Source organism: Cornus florida, unplaced genomic scaffold, assembly GCF_030987335.1.
Source record: "Cornus florida cultivar Cherokee Brave unplaced genomic scaffold, ASM3098733v1 CherokeeBrave_3.0.0_Hap2_Chr10, whole genome shotgun sequence".
NCBI lineage: Eukaryota > Viridiplantae > Streptophyta > Magnoliopsida > Cornales > Cornaceae > Cornus > Cornus florida.
The window spans coordinates 93,290,009-93,312,611 of record NW_026775580.1 but is presented as its reverse complement, the minus strand read 5'-3'; the positions used below and the strand labels follow the sequence as shown (position 1 = coordinate 93,312,611).

Sequence of the window (22,603 nt, the reverse complement as noted above, 5' to 3'; positions counted from 1 at the left end):
TGAATTTCACTTGATTAACATAAACTTCATTGTGGATTGGCGTAACAGATTGCGAACGACATCCAATTCGTGTGGTTGGGGTAGGCAGAGTGCCTACCCGACCTAGATCCTAGTGGCTGCACTTAGGAGGGCGCTTGGCATGACGCACCTAATAAAAAATTGGTTCTAACTCTAATATCAATTGTAACAAGTCGGGTATTTCACCTAAAAATTTAAGCATAACACTCGACCCATATATATTATGGTTTACAGTTGCGGTGTAATAAATTTAGGTGAATATCGGTGTAAACCGACCGGTTCATGAAGATGTGTAAATGTATCGAATTCTTGAAAAAGGATTACGAATCAGGCGATACGACGTGTATAAATTGATACGGTGAACCATAATATATAATATATACACCATCACTTTTTTCGTACAAATTACAAAATCCCTATATCAATCGGTGTATTTAGTACTAATAGTTGCAATATAAAAACAACCACAAGTCAAACACCATTTTCTTGAGTCTTTTAAGGAAAATTGTAAGTCATTCTTATATATATTGATATATATTGTTTAATGAAATTTCATCAACTAATATATAATAAGTCAATCCTTGTTTCCTTATATAAATTGATTGTTGTTTAATGATCCATGAGAAAAAAGCAAGTGATTGAATCAATTCAATGAAATGAATTATTAAATTTGTCTTCAAGACCATATAAAAAAAATATTATGTCTACTTAAACATAGAAGTTCTGTTTTTCACACCATATAGTATGCATAATTGACCGACCAACTTGTGTGAAATGAGCAATTTGGACAACGATGGAATGCAATAAGAAGCAATCAATAATTCCGACTGGGAAATTGCATGAGTCTTGGATGACAATGATTATGACACTAGTGGACAATGTGATTTGAAGTACACACACAAACACACAGTCACACACACACACACACATGAACATATGCAATGAAAGAAAATAAATGGGATTTATAGGTGCAAATTGGTAAATTTGTGCGGTTTTCTGGAGACGTTGCCACAAAGTTCTATCCACAGAAAAACATGTGAATATGAATATAGATAAGAAGAGAATCGAATTTATTTCACACCTCTTTGATGGTTACAGGTATTAAAGGAGACATGTTTGTTGGTTCATCAGTCACTATTTCTTAAAAGTGATCACAGAATGTGACAAGTGATCTGTATTTTAGCATACGGATTGAGAGAGAGAGAGAGAGAGAGAGAGAGAGAGAATGTGTGTGTGTGTGTTTTTGTGTGTGTGTGTGTGTGTGTCTGTTAAGGTAATACTTAAATTTCTTTACTAGTATAAAATCCCAAAACGTGTTTGTTACCCATTAAACCTCCCTGTCCTACCCTTTGAATAGTTGTTTTCCATGTCACGATAAATATTAAAGGAACTGAAATGCCATATAAAGAGACGAAGTGCCAGAAGGTGATGGTGTGCTTTTCCTATAGTTTATGGACAATCTTGACTTTTCAATGTCCTCATATAATACAATAATTGTCACAATTGATTGGTTCATTGTTTGTTTTTCAGTCACAGACTTCCCATTTTTCTTTAGTACTAAACTCTGTATTACTTCCAAATGTTACTTGCATACTAAGATAAACTTATACAATATTTTATGAAGGATAGTTTTGACAAACGAACAGTATTTTTTCATGCTCACGTTAAATTTTTAAAAAATTACAAAATTTTGAAAAGTGTTGACTTTAATTCTATAAATTTGAAAGTTACCCTCCCAAACTCCATATCTTTGTAATTATTCCTTAATTGACTTACATTTTGGTCTTTGCAGTAGAAATTGAGTTTGAAATGCTCAGTTCATTGGACTTCCAGAAGTTTCAAACTTGAGAAAATCAAATTTTGAAAATTTTGTTAAAAACTATTTCTTTTACTTGCATGTATGTACTGCTTTCATATGTATAAAATATCTCATTGGAAATTTGAATTCCTAATCCTAGTCAATTCAATGTGTTTACTACAGAGGTCAAGATTTTTTTGGCCTTCTAGAGCCAGCCTACTTGCTTGCATCATGCTTAATTGAATGAGTTGAGATGCTCTGCTGTACTATACGAATGTAGTACAATAATGGAAGGTTGTGATTAAAATACACGTTAATCACAACATTCACTGTTGTATTATACTCGTGTAGACTGTAGTATAATATAACAGAGGATTCGATGGAGGTAATTTAATAAAAAAAGATTGTGATTGAAACACACAAACACACACTAATGGGTGAATAATCTATTTCCTTGAATGGGTAGGTCCAAAGGGCATGGTTGAGCCATAGATGTGTTAGTTGTAGGACAGCCATTATAGTGGTCCATGGTTGGAGTCATGACAAATAAAGCCTAGTCTTGTCTGCATCCTTGGACTTATTCGGGCACATTATCAATTGCATTCATTGTATATGCTTTTCACGGAACAATCCAGTCTTTTGTTTCTTCAATAACATTGCTCCTCCTTAATTAGTAATTTGGAGTGGACAAGTAGGGAAAAAAGGAAAGGTAAAGCATATATATAAAATCTTAGCATTCTACTAAAGATGTCATGGTCCTCATTGAATTGGAGGCACATGCATTCTCATTTTGATTGGGGCATATTTAGCATCATAAGGACTATCTTGGACCAACTTAATTACGGTTTCCTTAAATCAAATTTCGAAGTTGAATGATTTTACCATTACAAAGCTACTTTCGTGTGTCCTAGAGACTTGGTGTTCCCGACAAACAATTTCTTCGCGTGCAAAAGTAAAGTAGCGTACATCTCATCTTACCTTTCACCGAATTTTGAAATGACAAAAATCTAACGAACTTGACTAACTCCTTAATAGTTTTAACATTACGATAACTTCTTGTTTTCCCCCATGCATCATCACATGTTTGCTATTGTCTAAAGAATCTGATTAGAGTTGAAAGGACCATATAGGCTATAGCTACCTGCAATCATCCAAGCAAGTTGATTTCTTAAGGGTGTAAATTAAGTAATGTGGACACAATTGGGAATGAAATTTATGATGTTAGTTCAAAATTTCATTGTTTACCAAGACCAGAATGGACCAAAGACCTAGATTTTGTGGAAAGGCTGCTATCAGATACTAAAAATAGCAATGAAAGAAAAAAATGGTGCCTTTGGGCATCAAGGAATGAGAGCATATTACAACCATCTGACCTAAATTGTGGTTGCTAAGTTTTCCTTTGCTATTCCTTGCTTTCTAGACAAACAAACAGAACACTACAAGAGGGAGGGATAAGAAGAAAGAATCATTATTCCTCATAAAAAAAAAAAATTCCACTGTAATTGCTGTTAACATGGCATGCATAAACTTTGATGGAAGTGAAAGCTTACCTAAAAATTGCTTAATTTGAACTAGTGAAACAAGCTAGACAAAAATAGTTAGATATGTGATATATATTGATGGTGGTGTTTTACCTGTGGTGGTGAAGATAGCTAGCTAGCATTGTTGCCATCACAATTACAGTAAGATGGAATTCTTGAATCTTCAATATATATATATATATATATATATATATATATATATATCCACAAGCTTTATATCTCACATAATATAAAAATTGCAGATGCATATTAGTGCAAGTAAATGAACCCCTAAGCATGCACTTCATTAAGGAACCAGTGAACCATAAAAGAAACCGGTGATCAAATTTATAAAAATACTGATTGCTACTTCGATCCATTAAGATTTATCAACATATTTGTTCATTCATTTTTTTTTTATTTTTTATAATCCACTAGACAACATACTGACTGTACTACTAATACCTGAATAATACTACTACTTTTTTTTCTAATCTGGTCATGAAGCTAGGCTTAATTTATGTGGTTCCTCTTCCAACAATGAGTCAGACGACACTAATGGGACCGATTAGGAGGCGATTGGAAGATGATTTACTTTGATCAGTTGGCCTTGGAGCAGCAAGTGTGAGCTCTAGGTCAGGAGCTGCATTTGGAGAAATGGACTTTCTTGACATTGTTGTGGTAGAAGATTTCAATTCCGGTTGTGAATCAATTGATCCATGTAGCCAAACAGGCATGCCATGACCGCGCCAAGACAGTTGAGAGTGACCACTTTCTTGATTAATATTTGATTCAACATCTTGTGATCCAGAGCAATTGAGGTCCATTAGAGGCATAGTGGTATCATGATATGAGCTTTTTGTGCTAAGAAATTGAGCATGAACTTGATCGCTTGGTGGCTTGGGATTAGAAATGTTAACACGAGGTTGATCATATGCCTTGTTGCTGCTCCTAACCTGTCATATATACATATATATATATATATAGATTGGAGGAAGAAAAACAATCAGTCCAACTAAGTGTTTGATAATAAATAAATAAAAAATCCATTAAAGTGTTTGATAACAGGAAATGTGAGAATTAATTGAAACTAGAAACTAATAAGGCTAGGGTGGACTAATTTATATACCATGTCAAAGAGGCTTGACCGTCGCTTCTTCTTGTCGAGGCTGGTCTGCCGGAGAAAGTACTTCTGAGCATGACTGGCAACTTGGGTTGGAGTCCTTGTGGTCACAAAGTTTCTTGAAATCCCCCTCCAATCGCCCTTGCCGAGCTTTTCAAGTCCGGCTAGAAATGTCCGGTGCTCTTCCTCAGTCCATGGAACTCCTAAATCAAATATATATATCCAGTCATGAAAATATTCAGAACCATGAAATTAATAATACCCAAAAGAGAAAAATAATATATTTGAAAGAAAAGGGAAAAAATTAAGGTCTAAATTAAAGATACATGAAGCAAAAAGTATAAGCTCTCTTTTTCATAATTAATTTTACATGAAAATTCTATAGCTGAAAATCAAATTCGAGAAAATGTGTTCTGCCAATTATGAACCAATTAATGCAGCACACAATTTATATTGAGTTGTACAATATATACTAACCAAAAAGGAAAACAAAGGGAAAGAAGAAGAAGAAGAAGAAAAAATAAATACCTAAGGATAATTTTTTATTTTGGCCTTGGTGAGCAAATTAAAAGGTTGCAAAAATATATAGATAAACATATACACAAATATGTAGAGATTCATGAGAATATATATCATGAAAACAATCTATATGTTAATAGAAACTGGTCTCCTCTAAATCTGGGAAATAACCCATGCATGTAAAAACTCAATTAGAGAAACAATTAATAAAAGAGAATTCACACACACACACAAATTAAGATATATATATATATATATGCATACCCTTCTTCCTCTCTAGGGCGGTTCGGCCGACGAAGAGACCATCAGAGAGATAACCATTAATAGAAGAAGCCTTGTTATGATGATGATGAAGTTCAGAATTTTCATTGATGGAAAGTGGTGGTGAGGACAGTACTGATGAAGATGCTGGAGAAGATGTAGACGAGGCTGCAGCTAATGAAGAAGATAGGCAATCCATGCTCAAACTCTTCTTGATGGCATTAATATTATATATCATATTATTATTATTATTATTAATATTATTATTATAAGAAGAAGAAGAAAATATCAACATGTCAAGTTGAACTCCAAAAAGCTTCATTCCACCAACAACACTACTACTACTAGTACCAGCTGATCTGTAATTGGTGCAGGTCCTTGAATTGTGACCTGTATTTCCACAATGTGAGCACTTTCTGCCCATTCTATTCTTACCCACAACTAAGAATTAGCTCAACTTCACATACACTAGCTTATAATCGAGATATATATATATATATACACACACACACACCACAATAACCACATCCATATAGTGAGAGAGAGAGGTTAGTTGGTTAATATATATACATACGTACATACATATATATATATATATATATGATGTGTGAAGTACGTACATGTGGGGTTTATATATATAAATAGTTGCACGTATTTATACTATATATACACGTCAAAGAGTACCTGACTGCATACAAATTACAAATAACTTATTGTCTCCATTTTGCACTGGCTTGGAGTCAACATCACTTTTAAGTTAAACCATACAATACGCATAATAAACGTATTACATTTGCACTAGATTAAAAAAAAATTTTAAAAATATCTACTATTTCCTCTCATTTTAATAACTAAACATCTATCTTATCTGACGGTTTTTCTTAAATTATTTTTAAAGCTAACTACTTATACAAGTTATTTTTTACGAGTTTTTAAGGAACAAATAACTCTATTTATAAATGCAAAACTTATAAATTGCTCTATGTTGTTATTTAATTGTTTAAAATGAAAGAAATGGGTCATATTTTGAACCCTTTTTCTTCACATAACCAATTTACTTCAATAATATAAGGAGCCGTCCATTTTGGGGTTGGAATAGGAAAAATGAGTTAAGCTATTTAAATAGTAGATCCTAGGAGGCTAGTACCTTAACTCAATTATGGATAAGTTTTTATTGAAGATCATTTTTTTAATTCTTAATTTTGTAAGGATAGTTATAATAATTTAATAAAGTTGAACGAGGAGAAGGAATCATTTGATTTTTAATTGTTTATGATTTTTTTTGAAGGTCAGGTGTTATTTTATTTTAAAATACACGTTGATATTTAAAATTACAAGACAAAAATCCGCCATTCATTGTCAAAGACTCAGTCTTGTTTACGTTCATTCACAAAAGTCATTTTTTTCTCTTTCAATTAGGTCAATCATCCACAGGGGCCAAAGAAAAGAGAGGGTAAATTTCGTTGACTCTAAAATCGGTTGGCTAAGTCGATTCAGAAATTTGTATATACAGGCGTATTAGAACCAGCAATGTAATTCGAAAGGGGTAGTCAATCTTAGTTTTTTTTTGAAAAAATTGACTATCAGGCAATTGGAGGAGAAAGAAAATATAAAACTCCTCTGTGAGTCCTATTTGCCTTAGTAAAAGGACTTTAACAATAAATGAATTGTAACAGTCGAAATACTAAAATAAGAAAAGAAATAGAAAGAAAGATATAGAAGAGGAAAGGTGGGAAAGAGAGAGACAGAAGATTAAGATAAAAAAAAGATTGAGAATAGCAAGATTGCTAAATAAAGAAAGTTGAATTAGAAAGGGAGAACTTGAATTAGAAAGGGAGAACTTGAGAAAGCAAAATTATACTACATTCGTCTCAAATTAGATGTCCTATTTGGGAAACCGTGACTCACAAATAGAACATTTTTTTTGAAACAAAAGGAATACTAATTAAACTATAATTCTGAAGGTGCCGGGCCTCTTATGCAAACCACCATCAGTGTAATTTATAGACTCTATAATTTAACTAATTCCTAAAACTAAGTAGTTGGATCACAATATAACTCTATAAGCTTTTATCACACGATAATACTATCATTATCCATCACAACTAAATTGAGATAACCAAAGCCTTATCCCCAGAATTAGCCCTTGTCATTAATAAACCTTGGTAACAATCTTACCGTCCACCAAAATATTCATCACTCATTGCTAAAATTGTTCTGCACTTTAAACCCATCACTTGCCATGTCACTGCTACATAATTTTGCCAAAATAGGTGTCAACAAATTCAACATATATATAAAATTTGCTTGAAAAGTTATATATATTTCATGCATAAATTTTTGACTAAAATATTTGTCACGATGTTCAAGATTTGAAATTCTAAGTTTTCTTAACAATTATTGTTAAATGTTTGTCTTTATATACTCCGTATTTTAGAAGTATTAGATTTAAAAGTATCAATAAATGTTAAAAATTAAATAAATAAATAAAAAGAAAAAAAAAATCAAATTTTGGATACTTGTGAAGAAATATTGGTATTGAGAACAGAATGGACAAGATATTGGTACACTTCTCTCTCATGATAGAAAAATTGGATGGAAAGGAAAGATGGGGGACGAATGAGGTATCATTAAGGGAAGGGAATGTATCTCTTCGCTTTTTGTTTAGTTGAATGGAAGAAATAGTAGAGAAGATGGAGAAGATAACACCTTCTTCTTTTTTGCTTTTCTTTTTTTCTTTTTTTTTTTAATATACCCTCATAAGTAAAAAAAATAATTAAAGTTTAAAATTGGTATTACATATCTTTCTTTTCTTCAAACCTATCTTCCACCCAATGTTCAAAAGATATAAATAAATAAATAAAGAATAATGATAGGGAGACCAGTAATTAATTCTGAATAAGTATCGAATCTGATGTGTTTTTGTCCACCTCATTTATTTAAATAATTTCCAAAAATAATTGTTTAACACATTATAAGAATGACCAACCACGTCAAATTCGATACTAATTCGGTGATTCCTTTTCGATTCCCTTATCATTACTAAAAAAAAAAAAATGAATTATTTCCTTATTTACTACTTCCTCTCTTCCTTTTTCTCAATGAAATAAGGAAGGTTTCTTCTATCCCTCTTCTTGTTCATCCTTTTTCAATCCCTCTTTTCAACCAAACATGATATTCCGTATTAAAATAAAATAAAGAGAAAAAAAAAAAGAAAAAAAAATGTTAGGGCAAGCATGGTTTGTTACTCAATTTTCAAGAATTCAAAAAATAGAAAACTATTTTTGAGATATGTATAAAAGACAGTTCCTCTATATACACTATTTTTAACTAAATTTTCAAAAATGATCAACTAAGCAGATTTATATACAGTTTTTTTTTTTTTTTTTAATTTTTAAAAATTAAAAATTATTCTCAAAAAATTGAACCAAGCCATTATAGTTTTTATGTGAACAGGTGAAAATTGTGTTCTTTCGCGGTTGCATGTGTTCTGAACTAATTTTAGTCTTTTGAACTAATTTTAGTCTAACTCCAATTCTAAGGCGTCAATGGAATTTAAATTAGTCATGGAATTTATATTGCTTTTGTTTAGTCAAAACTTGAAAATATGCACACACATAGATACTAGAACATTTACATATAAGCATATATATATATATATATATATATATATATATATATGCAGGGAGAGAGAGTGAGTAGACTTGATCCTCCAATGGTCTAAAGGATGATGGTTGTTAAAAGGTATCTTAGAAAAACGACTTTGAAAGTTGGTGTTGATCAACCAACACCAGTTTCATAGGAAATTCATGAAGGTTTCAATTTCTGAGTTAGTTCCACCAAAAACTCTGGAAGTTGTATTATTAAAAAAGGGTCAATGAAAATGGTACAGATTTTCAAGCAGAAGACAAATAATTTTCTGAAAACAAACCCTTTTGGTATTGCTAGTCCTATCAATCCAAACAGCCGAATTTTTGGAATAATTTAATGCTCTAAAAGATAAGATTAGATAATTATCACCAACTTGACCAAAATATTCAACAAAATTGGTGGTTGTCTGGGCCCTCTTGGCTTCCATTTTTCAGATTGGTGAAACCACAAGAGGGGATAGAAAATACAATTACATTCTCTTTTCCATTCTTTTTCCTCTTCTTCAACTTTTCCTTCTTTGTTCTTCATTCTTCTTCTTTAATACTACCAAACAAGAGAAGAAGAGAAAAACAAAATCTTTTAAATCCCTTCACTTTTTTCCTTCTGTACAAAACAAATGATCCTTATCTTCTTTATTCTTCTTCTTTTTCTTTCTTCTTCACTTTCTCTAGCCAACATTATAAAGGAAAAATTCCAATTTTTTTTTTCTTCTCTTTCTCTTGTTTTTGTTAGACCTTATCAATAGATCAAATTTTGATCCGAATTCGATTCAAGTCTGATCTGATAATTCGAATATAGATTAAAACATTCGGTCCGATAACTTATTAGCAATCCAAATTCAAAAATCCGCTAATTAAACAAACAGAATATGAATTATGATTGATCCAATCCGATAATTAGCCAATCTAATATAATACAATATATAATATGTTATAAATATAAAAACTAATGTTATAATTTTATAATATTTACAAATTAGTAGAATACTTTTTATCATTTTTTATTGTCTGTCCTCCTCTTAAGCATTGAAAGGAGAGAGAAAATAATGTTTTGACATCTTAATGACATGAACAAAATCTTGGACTGAATAAAAGGAGAAAAACAGGATATTCCCTTTCCCATATAATACTTGTATGTCTATGCATATATGTGGACTAAATGTAACATATTGGATATAATATCTTTACCTACTGCTAGTTTCAATCGTCTTAAAAAAATATTATTATTATACTTTGAGTTTGAGACATCTTGTTAAGGATTAGTAGTTAATGCTTTTAATAAACAATGAACTTTTTTTAATGTAAATATTTCTATTGAACTACAAAACATGATTTTCATATGCTCATTGGTTTTAGAATTTAGTCCCACTTTGGCATTATATATTTATATATATAAAGGAATCTTTCCACAGTGAATAATTGAACAAAAAAATGTTTGTTGGGGAAGGCCTTTTTAATCTTTTTTGACTTATTGTAATATACTAATATCACAAAGTGCTTGGTATTGTTTATCTATCACATGCCTTGAAAATGAAATGTATATGCTTTTGTTCTATTGTTTTCAATTGAAAACAAACAGGTGTTTGTTTTTATTTATGCCCATTGAGGGAAAATTACTAGATTATTGATCAATTGATAAAGGTAAAATTCCAAATCATTTTTAGGTAAGGTTTTATTAGTTCATGAAACCTCAATACACTGGAGGTGAAAATAGCTTTTCATCAAAAAGGACCTTTAAGTAGCTTAGAGAATGATCTGTCAAATTTATATCAAACTTGATATTATGATATTGACTGAATAAACCATTCTTTCTCATAGAAAATGACATACATACCCAAAATGCACCAACTTCCTTCTGAGGTAGAAAGCAAATTCTAAGGTTTGATTCAGCTCCAGGAAAGCAATTAGCTCTGCATTCACTAATGTGCAGCACATTCTAAATGAATGAACTCACATTGTTTTGAAGTACAAAGCCACCTGAGAAATTTTCACATGGTCCGGGGTCATATGGTCTCAGTTTTTTGGTTGCGTGTTAGGTGGTGATTGGTCGGAACCATGCAGTCCGAACAATTTAATATAATATAGTTTCTCCAGTGTACCAGGCTTAGTAGCCAAGTGTTGAGTACAATAACTGTAATTGAAATGATCCTGGAGGTCCCTCTTACATTGGATATGCTTCAAAGCTAAGAAGTTCCTCAACTGTTACAAGCAACTGTCTGGACTCTGGAAATATGCTTACTTACACTAGTTATGTTTTGATAAATATACATAACATTGCACCAAGTAATGGCATTATGATGGAATGGTAGAAGTGTAAAAATGAGGGTTTAAGACTCCGAACTCTTAGAATTAGTTACCTTCCATCACTCTCTTTGGATTCTAAAATTTATTTTTTCACTGAACAACATCCACCTCACTTAGCACATTTAAATACGTTAGTTATAATTCCACATTGGTTAGACATTTATCTGTGTCATATGAGTCGACGTGAGATCGATAAAATAATCTAAATGGATAGAGGCTGACAATGTAAGCAAAACGGTAGATTATGAAAACTTAAGCCACAAGACTACAAGATGCTATGTACTTGCTTAAACCCCTTGCTCCCTTTTTTCACCCAAAATAGCAAAATATAAACATTTGTACCTGTAACTTCTCACAACTATACAGCTGAGAAGCCAAACGCATTGGGTTTAGTCCAAAATAGACAGAAATTTAGCCGTCGCACATCATGTGGAGTGTACAAGTGTTGTCCTCACATGAAGTACTCTGTTTTTTACTTTTTCTCTACATGTAAGCTGCTTGCTAATGAACAAGAAAAGCTTCCTACTTGACCCTTCTGCTGCCAATGTCGATATTTAATCACTTCAACATCGATCTAGCTCCTGCTCTTGTTCTGCTTACATTCTTCTATCTACAGCCGATTCCCGCATCATACGGTTGACACATATTTAGTCTAGTTCATCAAAATGTCACCTTCCAACATCCGAAGGACCTGTTTTGGAAAATTGCAAGCAAAAAGTAAAAAGTGTAAAGGAACAGTCATCAGTGCTTCAAAATTTAAATGATGTTAAAATGCTCCTAGAAATCTATTTTTAGTGAATAATGCAAAAAGGGGCTAAAAATTCCTTTGTCTCCAACTGATATCAACCGGCTGAGGAATCCCTAGTTTTTTCGAGTGCCCAGCTAGTAAAAGTGAGATAATGCATGATAGTTTTGTCATTGATGCTGATTATACACAACTCAGTTCAAAAGGGGGGACTAAGCCACTACTTTTCTGGTAGAAGGGCAAAGATCTTGCTAGTTTGAATAATGTACAACAAATGTTGCAGGGCATGATTGGAGCCAGCTCATAGGATTGTTTGATGAATTTTTTCTTTTAAAGATTGAAAGAAGACCATAAATGGCTGCCTAAATGATCTAAAACAGACTATCATTATTCTCAATTATTTGGAACCCAATAATTGTTTTCCACAATACACAGGTAGTTTTGTTAAAAAAAAATATGGATATAATGCTCGACTAGCAATATTTTGCAAACGAAAGTGTTTGAAGAGAGAAGCTACATTTCTTTTTAGGAATTTGATCCATATATAAATCATTCAAGAGAAAAATATATCTTAACATGCAAGTTATAAAAAGAATTATCAGCAATGTGTTCATAAAAACTGTAAAGCTGACACTAAAAGTATGATATATGGGTCCCACAATCACCATACAGCATGCAAAATGTAAATTTGTATCTATCGACACTCAGAAATCATTCTTCCTTCCAATCTCAACCTTTAGGTCCACACAATTGCTATGATATGGTGTTCTTTAATCAAAATTCTTCACACCAACACAGTTTCGGATGATATGATGCTACTAAGAATCTAAGATTAAGTGGGTGAACATACATTTAAATACCAATATGCTGACAAGAAGTGAGATGAAGGGCGAAGTATGTCCACTCAGCTCCATCAATGCCTTCTCAATGATTTAGTGATGATTAGCAAAAGTATTTTTTGTCAAGGTAAGAAGATGAAATATGAGTCTACTGGTCTATCTTTGTTCTAGTGGCTTTGGGTCTTAACTCGCAAGTCCTAGGTCAAGGTTTCAAGATTGATAGAGAGAAGATAGAAAAAAGGATTAAAAAAAAAAAGAGTCTATATCCCCAACCCGATAAATAAGAGGCCTAGAACGAGGATTTCACCAAATTCACAAGGAAGAACAGTGAGTTGGGTTCGGTTGAAAATGCAAAGAAGTAATAGACTAGTGAAACAGTAAAAGGCACAATGCTTTAAAATTTAGATTGATGTTAAAGGGTCCACTAGGAATCTACTTTCTTATGCATAATACAAAATGGGTCTAAGAATTCTCTCTCCATCTGATATAATCTTGCTTTTAATGCTGATTTTACATGTTTTACAGAAGGGGGAAAAGCCACTACTTTTCTGGCAGAAGGTCTGTAATCTTGCTAGTTTAAACAATCTATTCCGAAAGTCTTAGGGTGTGATTGGAGCCAACTTTGGGGAATGTATGATCGATTATTTCTGCTGAAGATTGAAAGAAGACAACATAACCCGTAATACACACGCATAACAGTTAAATTATGTGGGACCAGTTAATTTCTTCCACAATACACATGTAATTGTGTTAAAAATGTAATCCAATAGCAAAATTTTGCTAGTGAAGTGTTTGCAGAGAATATCTGAATAACCTTAGCAGCATAACTTTTTCGGGATTTTCTCCAAAGTAGATCATTCAATGTAAAAAAAGAGTTTGCACATATAAGTTTTAGAATTATCAGAATGCTGTCCATGGAAATTGTAAAGTTAATAATTAAAGAGTACATTAAATGGGTCTCATGATCACCAAACAGTAAACATATGTTGTTATGACAAACACAACGAACCCAAGTTGAATCAAGAATCACGACAGAAAAGTAAACACACTACACAAAGAACAAAAAGATTTATACGTGGTTCGGCAACAGCCTACGTCCACGGTTGAGATCCGGCGAAAGTTTTCACTATGTGTCAAATCGGAAATTACAAGTTTTCAGCCCTCGCTCTGTTTCTGTACGAATTTCAAAGTCTTACACCACTCCAAACCCTAAATGCCCTTATATATTGGGCTACAAGAGACTAATTACCACGACCCATGAGCAAAAAAGGGGTCAAATTTTGGTCGGCTTGGGCCCACACAAAGCTCTTCCAACGTGTCGTCGGGTTATAAGCGGGTCGCAATGCGACCCGGCAACAAATTCGGGCCACAATATCACATATGTAATCTAGAGAACGAAGAAATCAATGTTCCTTCCAGACGCACACTTAAGGTCCATGAGGTTGCTTTCATATGGCATTCTTTAAATGTGAAGTCTGTGTACATAATTGTGTGTGTGTGGTGTGTGATTTAAATGAAAAAGAAAAAGAGAAAAGAAATATAAAATAAAGTGGGACCCACATCACTTTTTAAGTGATTTGTGAGACCAAAATTGGTCTCTGCTGCTCTCTCTCTCTCCCGACTGCTCTCGGCTTCTCCTTTTTTCTTTTTTCTTTTCTTTTCACTTCAACTTCCATTGTTGATTGCTCCTTCATCTTTTGTCGGATTGAGGTGCCGTTTGAGGCAAAACGAAGCTTGTAGCGAGCTCTACGCATCCATACTATCAATTTCCAGATTTGAGTCTTCCTTGGAGCTCGAATTTGGATTCTAGGGATTTCGGCTTGGATTGTGAGGTAGGGACATCTTAAGCCATGGAATCTTGCTCTATAATGAATCATGCTCCTCTGTGTGTTATAGCATGTTTAATTGTTGTTGATTTTGATTAAAATGATTTAATTGACAACATGCTAGTTATGTAAATGTGTATAACATGGTTGAATGAAAAGTATGTCTATATGATGGTTGTTTACATTTTTTTTTTTTTGAGGTTACTAACATGCTATAATGATGCCATGAGAACATGCTTATTTATTATTGTGCTAAGTTCCCATTTGTCATTATATTGAGATCATGACATGAGCCTACATCTCATTGGGTTGCATGAAAAGGGGAAGTGGTTGTCTTGAAATGAAAATGGGGATTTGGGAATGAATGTTTTGGAAAAAAAATTGGTTTTGACAAACCCGGTCGCTGCGGGGTTACCAACGGGCCGGAGGTTAATGTAGCCTAGGGAGGACTAGGGAGAGTACCCTAGCGTGGTTGAGCTATTCGGGCCCCTCGACGGCGCCACGGGGTCACCAAGGGCCTAGGGACGGTAGCCAATCCTCCTCTCGTCGCGGCGGGGTTACCAAAGGGGGTTACATTAACTTTGAACGTGATGGTTTTGAGAATGAAAACGGGGAGTGACTTTAGCATGCATTGCATCTCACTCCATTTGCATTTGTGTGTGATTGAATTTGACTTGTACTTGTAATTATTTTTCCCCTTCAATGCATGTCCCCAATCTCCCATTGGCCTATGCTTTATTTGGATTCACTAGGACACAAGAATTGTGTCTTAAGTGTCACCTGCTGAGCTATATGCTCACCCCTATATCTATATATATTTTTTTCAGGTCTTGGAAAGGAACTGGTGGATGACAACCCACCTCAAGCTTGAACGGCGTTAGAAGTCCACTTTTGTATCTTTGTATATTCCCCATTATTTTGTAAAACACTAGAAGTGCAAAGATGTATAATTATTTTGTGGAACTTTGTCATGTAATATAACTAAAGTATTGATGATGTTTTGGATGGGGATTTGATAGTATGCAACTTGTTGATGAATGGAGGGATAATCCTAGTTTGAAGCATTGTCTAGATTAGTTGGTTGTATCATTATCTTTTGTTGCCGTGAATTCGGAATTTGAGCCATGACAGGTTAAAAATGCAATTAAACAGGTTGTGATAGGCCTATTTTTAGGGGAGGTCATACCGAATTTTTTTTTGTTTAAAAAGTATTAGTTTTGAGTCGTTACATTAAATGGATGAAGAATGATGCAAAAGTATTTCTTTTTTAATCAAAATTCTTCACATCAACACATTTTTAGAGCATATGATGCCAATAAGCTATGAGGTGCATTGTGGGTAAAATTTACATTCAAATCCCAACATGCTGACAAAAAGTGAGATATAGGGCAAAGCACATCGACTCATCCCCATCAATCTCTTCTCAATATCTAGCGACGATAAGCAGAAGCAATTTTTGTCCATAAAGCAAAAAATGAGATGGAAATAGTTCGAATTCGCTAACCTGTGACATGCGAGGCCTCAAATGAGGATCTCGACGGATGCACAAGGAAGCACAGTGCAGCATGCAATAAACCTCTCGCTTTGAATAACAGTTCCCCAAGCATGGATCAATCAGTTCATCAATGACTTGTTTTTCTAGCAAAGGGCGTGCCTGATCCAATTTCAAACATGAGCACAACAAGGTCAAATTTTAATATTTAACTTCGCTTTGAATGGAAAACCAAAGAAAGACAAAAGAACACACACATGTACTATTTACCATGAAAAGGAAAAGATGAAGACAATTCATTGCTCCTTAAAGAATTAGACAATTTCCTATTTTACATATTCAGAGGACCCATTTAATTTCCATCCCTATTATAATAATGGCTAATATAGGTGGAGTTGTTTAACTCATACCCATTCAGTGAGGCACTGCTGTCCCTTGGGCCGGTTTATGTCGATAGCTTTCCGTCCAGTGATGAGCTCCACCAATACTACCCCAAAGGAATACACATCAGCTTTTTCAGTTATTTGGCCACTTTGAGCATATTCTGGAGCCAAGTACCTGCATAAAGTCAGGGTGGCTCATTTAATATATACTACTTGCAGATAGAATAAACACGAAGCAAAAGTTTATACTTAGATTTACCCAAATGTTCCAATTATTCTTGTTTCTACACCCAGGTCACCATCTGGCTGCCACCTTGCTAGACCAAAATCTCCAACCTATTAAGAAAGTAAAAATTAGAGTAAGAAGGTGATGAAATAAAGAACTGCTCTCATATATCACTTGCTTTTCAATAGAAATAAGCAAGGGAAGGCGTGGGTTTAATAGACTTCATAAGGAAAAAGTGTCTTGGCAGACCAATATGTGGGTCCATGAATAATAATATAATTCCAAACTCCTTGTTTTACATGATGACATCTCCAATGATCTTTTCTTCCATTGGCCCTATCTCTAGTGCTCTTTGGCATAGACTTTTTGACTGACATGCATTTCTTGTGGTGCCCCTCCAAATATTAGTTCTTCTTTGAAACTACTTTCAAGGGCTTCAATAAAGTAGGGACCTTGTGGCATTGCGCAGCTATGGAAATTGTCTGAGCTACTTGGATTGAAAGGAATTTAAAATTTTCCATTGAGGAAATCTGGGGCAAATTTCAGTTCTTGGCTTCCCATTGTGCTTCGATTACTAAAAACTTCGAAGGCGTATCTCATCCTTGATTTTGAGCTATTGGAGAGAAAGGAGCGACCCATGTCAGTAATTTAAGTCTGCAGTCCATGACTGGACTCCTAATCCTATACCGGCAAAGGCTTTAGTAATTTATGGCTGTTAGAAATTAGGAGTATCACCAGTAATGGTGTTGGGCTACCATTTCTATGTTCTTTAGACCAGCAGGCAGAGGATATATTATTAACACTGAGATCCAAGCCCTTTCAGAAGGTTTTACAGAAGCTTCTATGTTGACGTTGCAGCATTGTTTGATTGAGGGTGATTTTAAAATGATGGGATGGGCTTGATCTCTTTCTATTGACCCCTGAAACTATAGTCACCTTTGGAGAGAGATTTGGATTTGCCTTCTTTTAAAGGCAGATATTACATGGATCCCTAGGTAGGCCAATGAGAGTACAGATTACTTGATAAAGCAAGGGACTTTTCTTTATTTATATGAGGACCATTCTTACCATCCTAGTTAAATTGCTCTCTGGGTGTTGAATTTGATTACTCTTTGCATTTTGCTTTTCACGTGTTTGGTTTCAACCAAATTACTTAGTGCTAGGCTTTCAAAGAAAGAGTTTCCCTACATTTTACAAGAGAATCGACTGATAGAAAATTGATTTAGCCCAACAATTTATAATGTAAAATTATAACAATAATAAATAAATAAATAAATAAAGTCATAGAAATTTAGTAAAGAGAAGTAAGAGAGAATGACGTACTAATGGTTCAAAATCATGAGTTAAGAGAATATTGTTTGGCCTCATATCACGATGGACAATACAACCGACCCTACATTCTTCATGGAGGTATCTCAACCCTCGAGCAGCTCCAACTGCAATCTTTTGTCGTGCAGACCATTCCAGTGGATCCTGACTATGTCCTGCAAACCCAAAATTGCAATTAATTGCCTGCAGAAGTGATTGCATCAATAACTTATGAGAATAGCTTTGATGTACACATTCCGGATTATGTTCCCTAACAGGATCACATAAACCATTCCCATCAATTTTTGACAGAAAAAGTTTTACTTATAAGTTCCCCAGTGCTAAGCAAAGATTATGGTTCTCAGAATGGAATGGATTGCCTATGCAGTAAGTGGACAAGACTTGAAAGAAGAAGGTGATGATTTTAATCCTGAAATTTAAATAAATATGAATTAATAAAATAATACCATAAAAGAATATAAAGGCAGTGACCTTTCATTACATTCTGCCAGTCTGGTCATTTTAGGTCAGCTTAAACATGGGATTCTAAGAAGGTTAAAATTTATAAACATATGATATGTCAGGTATTTATAAATTTACAATTTAACCTTATTAAATAACAAGATTAGGGAACCATGGCTTGTGCAGTAATAAGAACTCAGACTACAAGTGTCAGAACACTGGTTCAACTCCCTGGCAGTCATTTTGAGAATGTCAAAGCTTTGAGCCTCTCAACACACTTGATTAATGGGGATCACCACTGTAAACTGAACTATTATAATACACTTGATTAATGGGGATCACCACTGTAAACTGAACTATTATAATATGTCAAGGTTTAAGATGAAAATACTAAGAAACTGCAACAGAAAACAAATACTATTTTAAAGAGCCAGGCCATATAGGATAGAGGTGCTTATCGAACTACAAAATATTATCAATTATTGCAGCACTATAAATTATAAAACAAATAGATTCAGAAAGGAAATTACCATACAGGTGAGAATCCAAAGACCCATTGCAAATATATTCATAAACTAGTAACCTTCTACTGTCCTCCACACAGAATCCGATCAACATTACAACATTTCGATGCTGTGCACAGCTTAGGACTTCCACTTCTGAGCAAAATTCAAGGTCACCCTGAGAACTAGCCAGTTTATATTGTTTGACAGCAATGACCCGGCCATCTGGTAAGACCCCTCGGTATACAGAACCGAATCCACCTTCAGCCAAGAAATTAGCTTGAGAGAATCCACCTGTAGCATGTTCAAGCTCGGCATAGGTGAACCACCTAGGAGGTTTTCCAAAGACAGGTGCTTTATGCTGACATATTGAACACAATGGGGGTGGGTCAGGAGGCGCATTTCTTGATAATGATATCACTTCTCTCACATTCTTACCCAAGTCCAAATCAAGCCTGTAATTCAGCATTCCAATCTCTGAGTTTCGACCAAGTTCAGAGAATTTCCCCAGTAATAATTCGGACATGGGAGTCAGAGATTTACCACTTGGTCTTTGTGACCTATCCATCAAATTCTGCGAAAATTCACTGCCAGAGCTGAGAACTTCTACCATCCATGACTGGGAACATAAACTTGTTGAAGGGGAACTCGGCTTTTCACTATCAGTGTCAGAATCAAATTCATCAAGGTTGAGGTTTCCTTCAGTAGTTAACAAACCTTCTTTCTTTGGATCCCAGTTAATTTCAGAGATGAAAAATGGAGAAGCCCCTAGATCTACGCTTGATATTGACAATGTTCCAACATCAGTTGTAGTGAATGACATCTCTTGCTCTGGGCTACTTGCTGGAGTTACATTTGGCACCCGACTAGCATTCCAAAAATCATTGTCATTTTTCAGATTTTCGTGAAATGATCCTGACCCAGTTGGCAAAGGACAAGGCACTTCAATTTCCATATTAGGTGATCCAACCAAATTCAAACGAAGCACCTTTGGCCGAGAGCGTTTCATCACCACAACATTGCATTCCAGCTGTTCCATGCAGGATTTTGCCTCTTTTTTGAGGTGTCTGTCCAGAAATGCAAATAACAATCACTTCAAACATAAATTAAAGCAGAATGAAACTGAATTGTAGGCAAAAATTGAGCATGCAGAAAACTTTGACTATAAGAAACACATTTAGTGGAATCAAAAGCCATTTGCATCATATACTTTCATATATAAAAATGCTCTCTAGAACTAGAAAGGAATTCATACTATATATATTACTTATCCAATACAACCCAGTTTGTTTGAGCTCTTTTAGATTCAGCAGCCACCACTCCACATGGCGAGCCAGAAACAACTTTTAACTTGACCTTTATCTGTGAATAGGATGGAATTTGTATGACACTCAGTACTTGACATAGAGCATCTAAGAGTTAAATTTTGAAAACAAATAAAGCCCTTACCTTATCTGGATCATAAACATCATGGAGTTCACGCATCATTTGGGAGCATGAATCTGTAATCTCATCCTTCTGATCTAAAATTGTTCCTGAGAAAGATTTCCAGTGACCAGCACTGCAATCACTAGTAAATCCTGGAAAACCCCATAGTTTTTTACCTGAAATTTTTTAAGTTTGAATCACTCTGAAGTTGTAAAACATAAAAAATAACAAATAAATAAGAAAGAATCATCATGGGGCTAAGAAACAAGCACATTAACTTCTTGATTGATTCATTCATTAATTTGTGATGATAAACTCAACAAAGTAGGAGTCATATATGTATATTTAGTAAACTTTAGTAAACATGCTTGTGGACAAACACACACACATCAAACTCAACCTAACAATGTGTTCTTTGATGTTTACAATGACCTGTATGGGAAAATTTTATGTCAACAAACTCAACACCAACAAGGAGTGGCATATTTAAATTCCATAAAAATAATCACATAGTCAAACTCAAACTACTCATAACAGAGTGATCTCTTCCAGCAAATATGTTTTAATAAACCCAATTAAATAAGTATTACACATATATTTTACACACACACACACACAGGGAGTATTGATGCCATTGTGGTTGGTGCCGTATGACTATCACAAAAACTAACTACTGGGGACAGCAACCATTTAAAGAACAAAATTGGACATAAGACCTAGCCACTCTGTCATATTTGACAGGGCATTGTAACTACAAACCCTTGAGCAATTTCTTTAGTAAAATACCTTATACTCAAATAAATTCAAGCAGCACAGCAAACAGATAAATGTATTAATGCGAGCAATGAACATCCAAACTGTCATTGTCACATCAAAATTAAAAGATAAATTGAGCAAAACCTATACACTTGTGTATGCATATAGAGATATACATATATATATATACATATATACTTGTAAAGCTAAGGAAAATTACTCGAGGTGTGAGCAGGGATGACAACAAGAAGCTTAACACAAGCTCCAGATTGAACAATATGAGTTAAAGCCCAAACCAAAGCGGTTCTTGGGATCTCCTTAGATGCTTTAACAGCAACAATAACATCTTCAACCCCATCCGACCCCTTCTCTTGACCACTCTTCTGTCGCTGATTCATCCCACCTCCAACGAACTCAAACCCTCATCCAATCGCACAACAACTCTTCAAAATGCTCATCACGTGAATTTACTAGTTTCAGACAAATCAAATGTACTATATTCCTCTATATATCTCTCTTTCTCTCTCAATCTTCAAGAAAATTGAGTACTAATTTAAAGTAGTCATGTGAAATGCGTGACCCAAGAGATAGAGATTGGGATGAGCAAAAGGGTAGGACTCAAAACGAAGAGATATCAAAATGGCCTGCACGAGCGTACGTATTATTGTTTCATGGAGCGTGGGGGTTTCACTGTTAAAAGACGGAGATGTACATACAAAAGAGAAGAGCCAAAAGAGGGGAGAGAGAGACTGCTTGGGTGTAATGAATTAATGAGTGCGTGTTTGTGTGTGTGTGTGTGTGTGTGTGTGTGAGAGAGAGAGAGAGAGAGAGAGAGGAGAGAGAAAGGTATCAAGAGAAAACAGAGAGGAAGAAAGCCAAAGCAATAAGCTTGAGGGGGACATACGGTTTTGAGTACCGACAGTTGCTGGATCCCACAAAGCGCTTTTTACGAAAAAGTACATACACGAATTCAATTTCCAAAATATCTATTTTTGGATTTTACTTGGACAAAACAATTTGTTTTGAAATTTAACATAGTCATTTTTTTCAATTACGGGGGTATTCTTGTCATTGGAGTGACAACTACGGAGTATTTTTTAGCTTCTAAACTTTGGGGTATATTAATATATATATATATATAAAATAAACTCACACAAATGCTGGCCACTTGATTGACTAACTCTTGCAAAGTTAATTAACAACTTTGTTTTAATCCCACTAACTAACAAAGGTGAATCTATCTTCCTCATATCCAATATGATTTAATTAAAGTATCTAATGAGTAATGTATACCGTATTAAATTGTGGTGAATTCTTCTACAGTTTTGAATGAGACAAAAAATAAAAAAATAAAATTAGGCCAACTTCAATTTAAAATTATTCAGACTTCAAATTTATTTATCTGTAGATGAACGTGTTTAAATTAAGAAATATGAGCTCAA

At 34.2% G+C, this 22,603-nt stretch overlaps 2 protein-coding genes across 2 annotated transcripts; both read right to left on the bottom strand.

Moving 5' to 3' along the window:
• Nucleotides 1–3,655: 3,655 nt before the first annotated feature.
• On the bottom strand, nt 3,656–5,776 carry LOC132275908 (transcription factor MYBS3-like). The gene is made up of 3 exons (XM_059777103.1): nt 5,243–5,776; nt 4,466–4,662; nt 3,656–4,292 (listed from the first exon to the last, which is right to left on the bottom strand). Exons 1-3 carry the CDS (start codon nt 5,661–5,663, stop codon nt 3,882–3,884), a joined length of 1,029 nt encoding a protein of 342 aa, XP_059633086.1. The 5' UTR covers nt 5,664–5,776; the 3' UTR covers nt 3,656–3,881.
• A 5,635-nt stretch (nt 5,777–11,411) lies between these two features.
• Nucleotides 11,412–21,989, bottom strand: LOC132275907 (inactive protein kinase SELMODRAFT_444075-like). The gene is made up of 9 exons (XM_059777101.1): nt 21,382–21,989; nt 20,427–20,581; nt 20,245–20,339; nt 19,005–20,044; nt 18,028–18,188; nt 16,738–16,814; nt 16,506–16,653; nt 16,108–16,257; nt 11,412–11,884 (listed from the first exon to the last, which is right to left on the bottom strand). The coding sequence occupies exons 1-9, from the start codon at nt 21,557–21,559 to the stop codon at nt 11,846–11,848; spliced, it is 2,043 nt and encodes a 680-aa protein (XP_059633084.1). The 5' UTR covers nt 21,560–21,989; the 3' UTR covers nt 11,412–11,845.
• Between the last annotated feature and the right edge of the window lie 614 nt (nt 21,990–22,603).

Excerpts from the sequence above, each read along its gene's own strand:
- LOC132275908 (XM_059777103.1), bottom strand. The coding sequence starts at position 5,663 with ATGGGCAGAAAGTGCTCACATTGTGGAAATACAGGTCACAATTCAAGG. Across the intron at positions 4,663-5,242 it reads CGCCCTAGAGAGGAAGAAGG|GAGTTCCATGGACTGAGGAA; the intron begins GTATGCATATAT and ends TATTTGATTTAG. Across the intron at positions 4,293-4,465 it reads GGTCAAGCCTCTTTGACATG|GTTAGGAGCAGCAACAAGGC; the intron begins GTATATAAATTA and ends TATATATGACAG.
- LOC132275907 (XM_059777101.1), bottom strand. The coding sequence starts at position 21,559 with ATGAATCAGCGACAGAAGAGTGGTCAAGAGAAGGGGTCGGATGGGGTT. Across the intron at positions 20,045-20,244 it reads AACTGGGTTGTATTGGATAA|ACACCTCAAAAAAGAGGCAA; the intron begins GTAATATATATA and ends ATTTCTGGACAG. Across the intron at positions 16,654-16,737 it reads AGAATAATTGGAACATTTGG|GTACTTGGCTCCAGAATATG; the intron begins GTAAATCTAAGT and ends GACTTTATGCAG.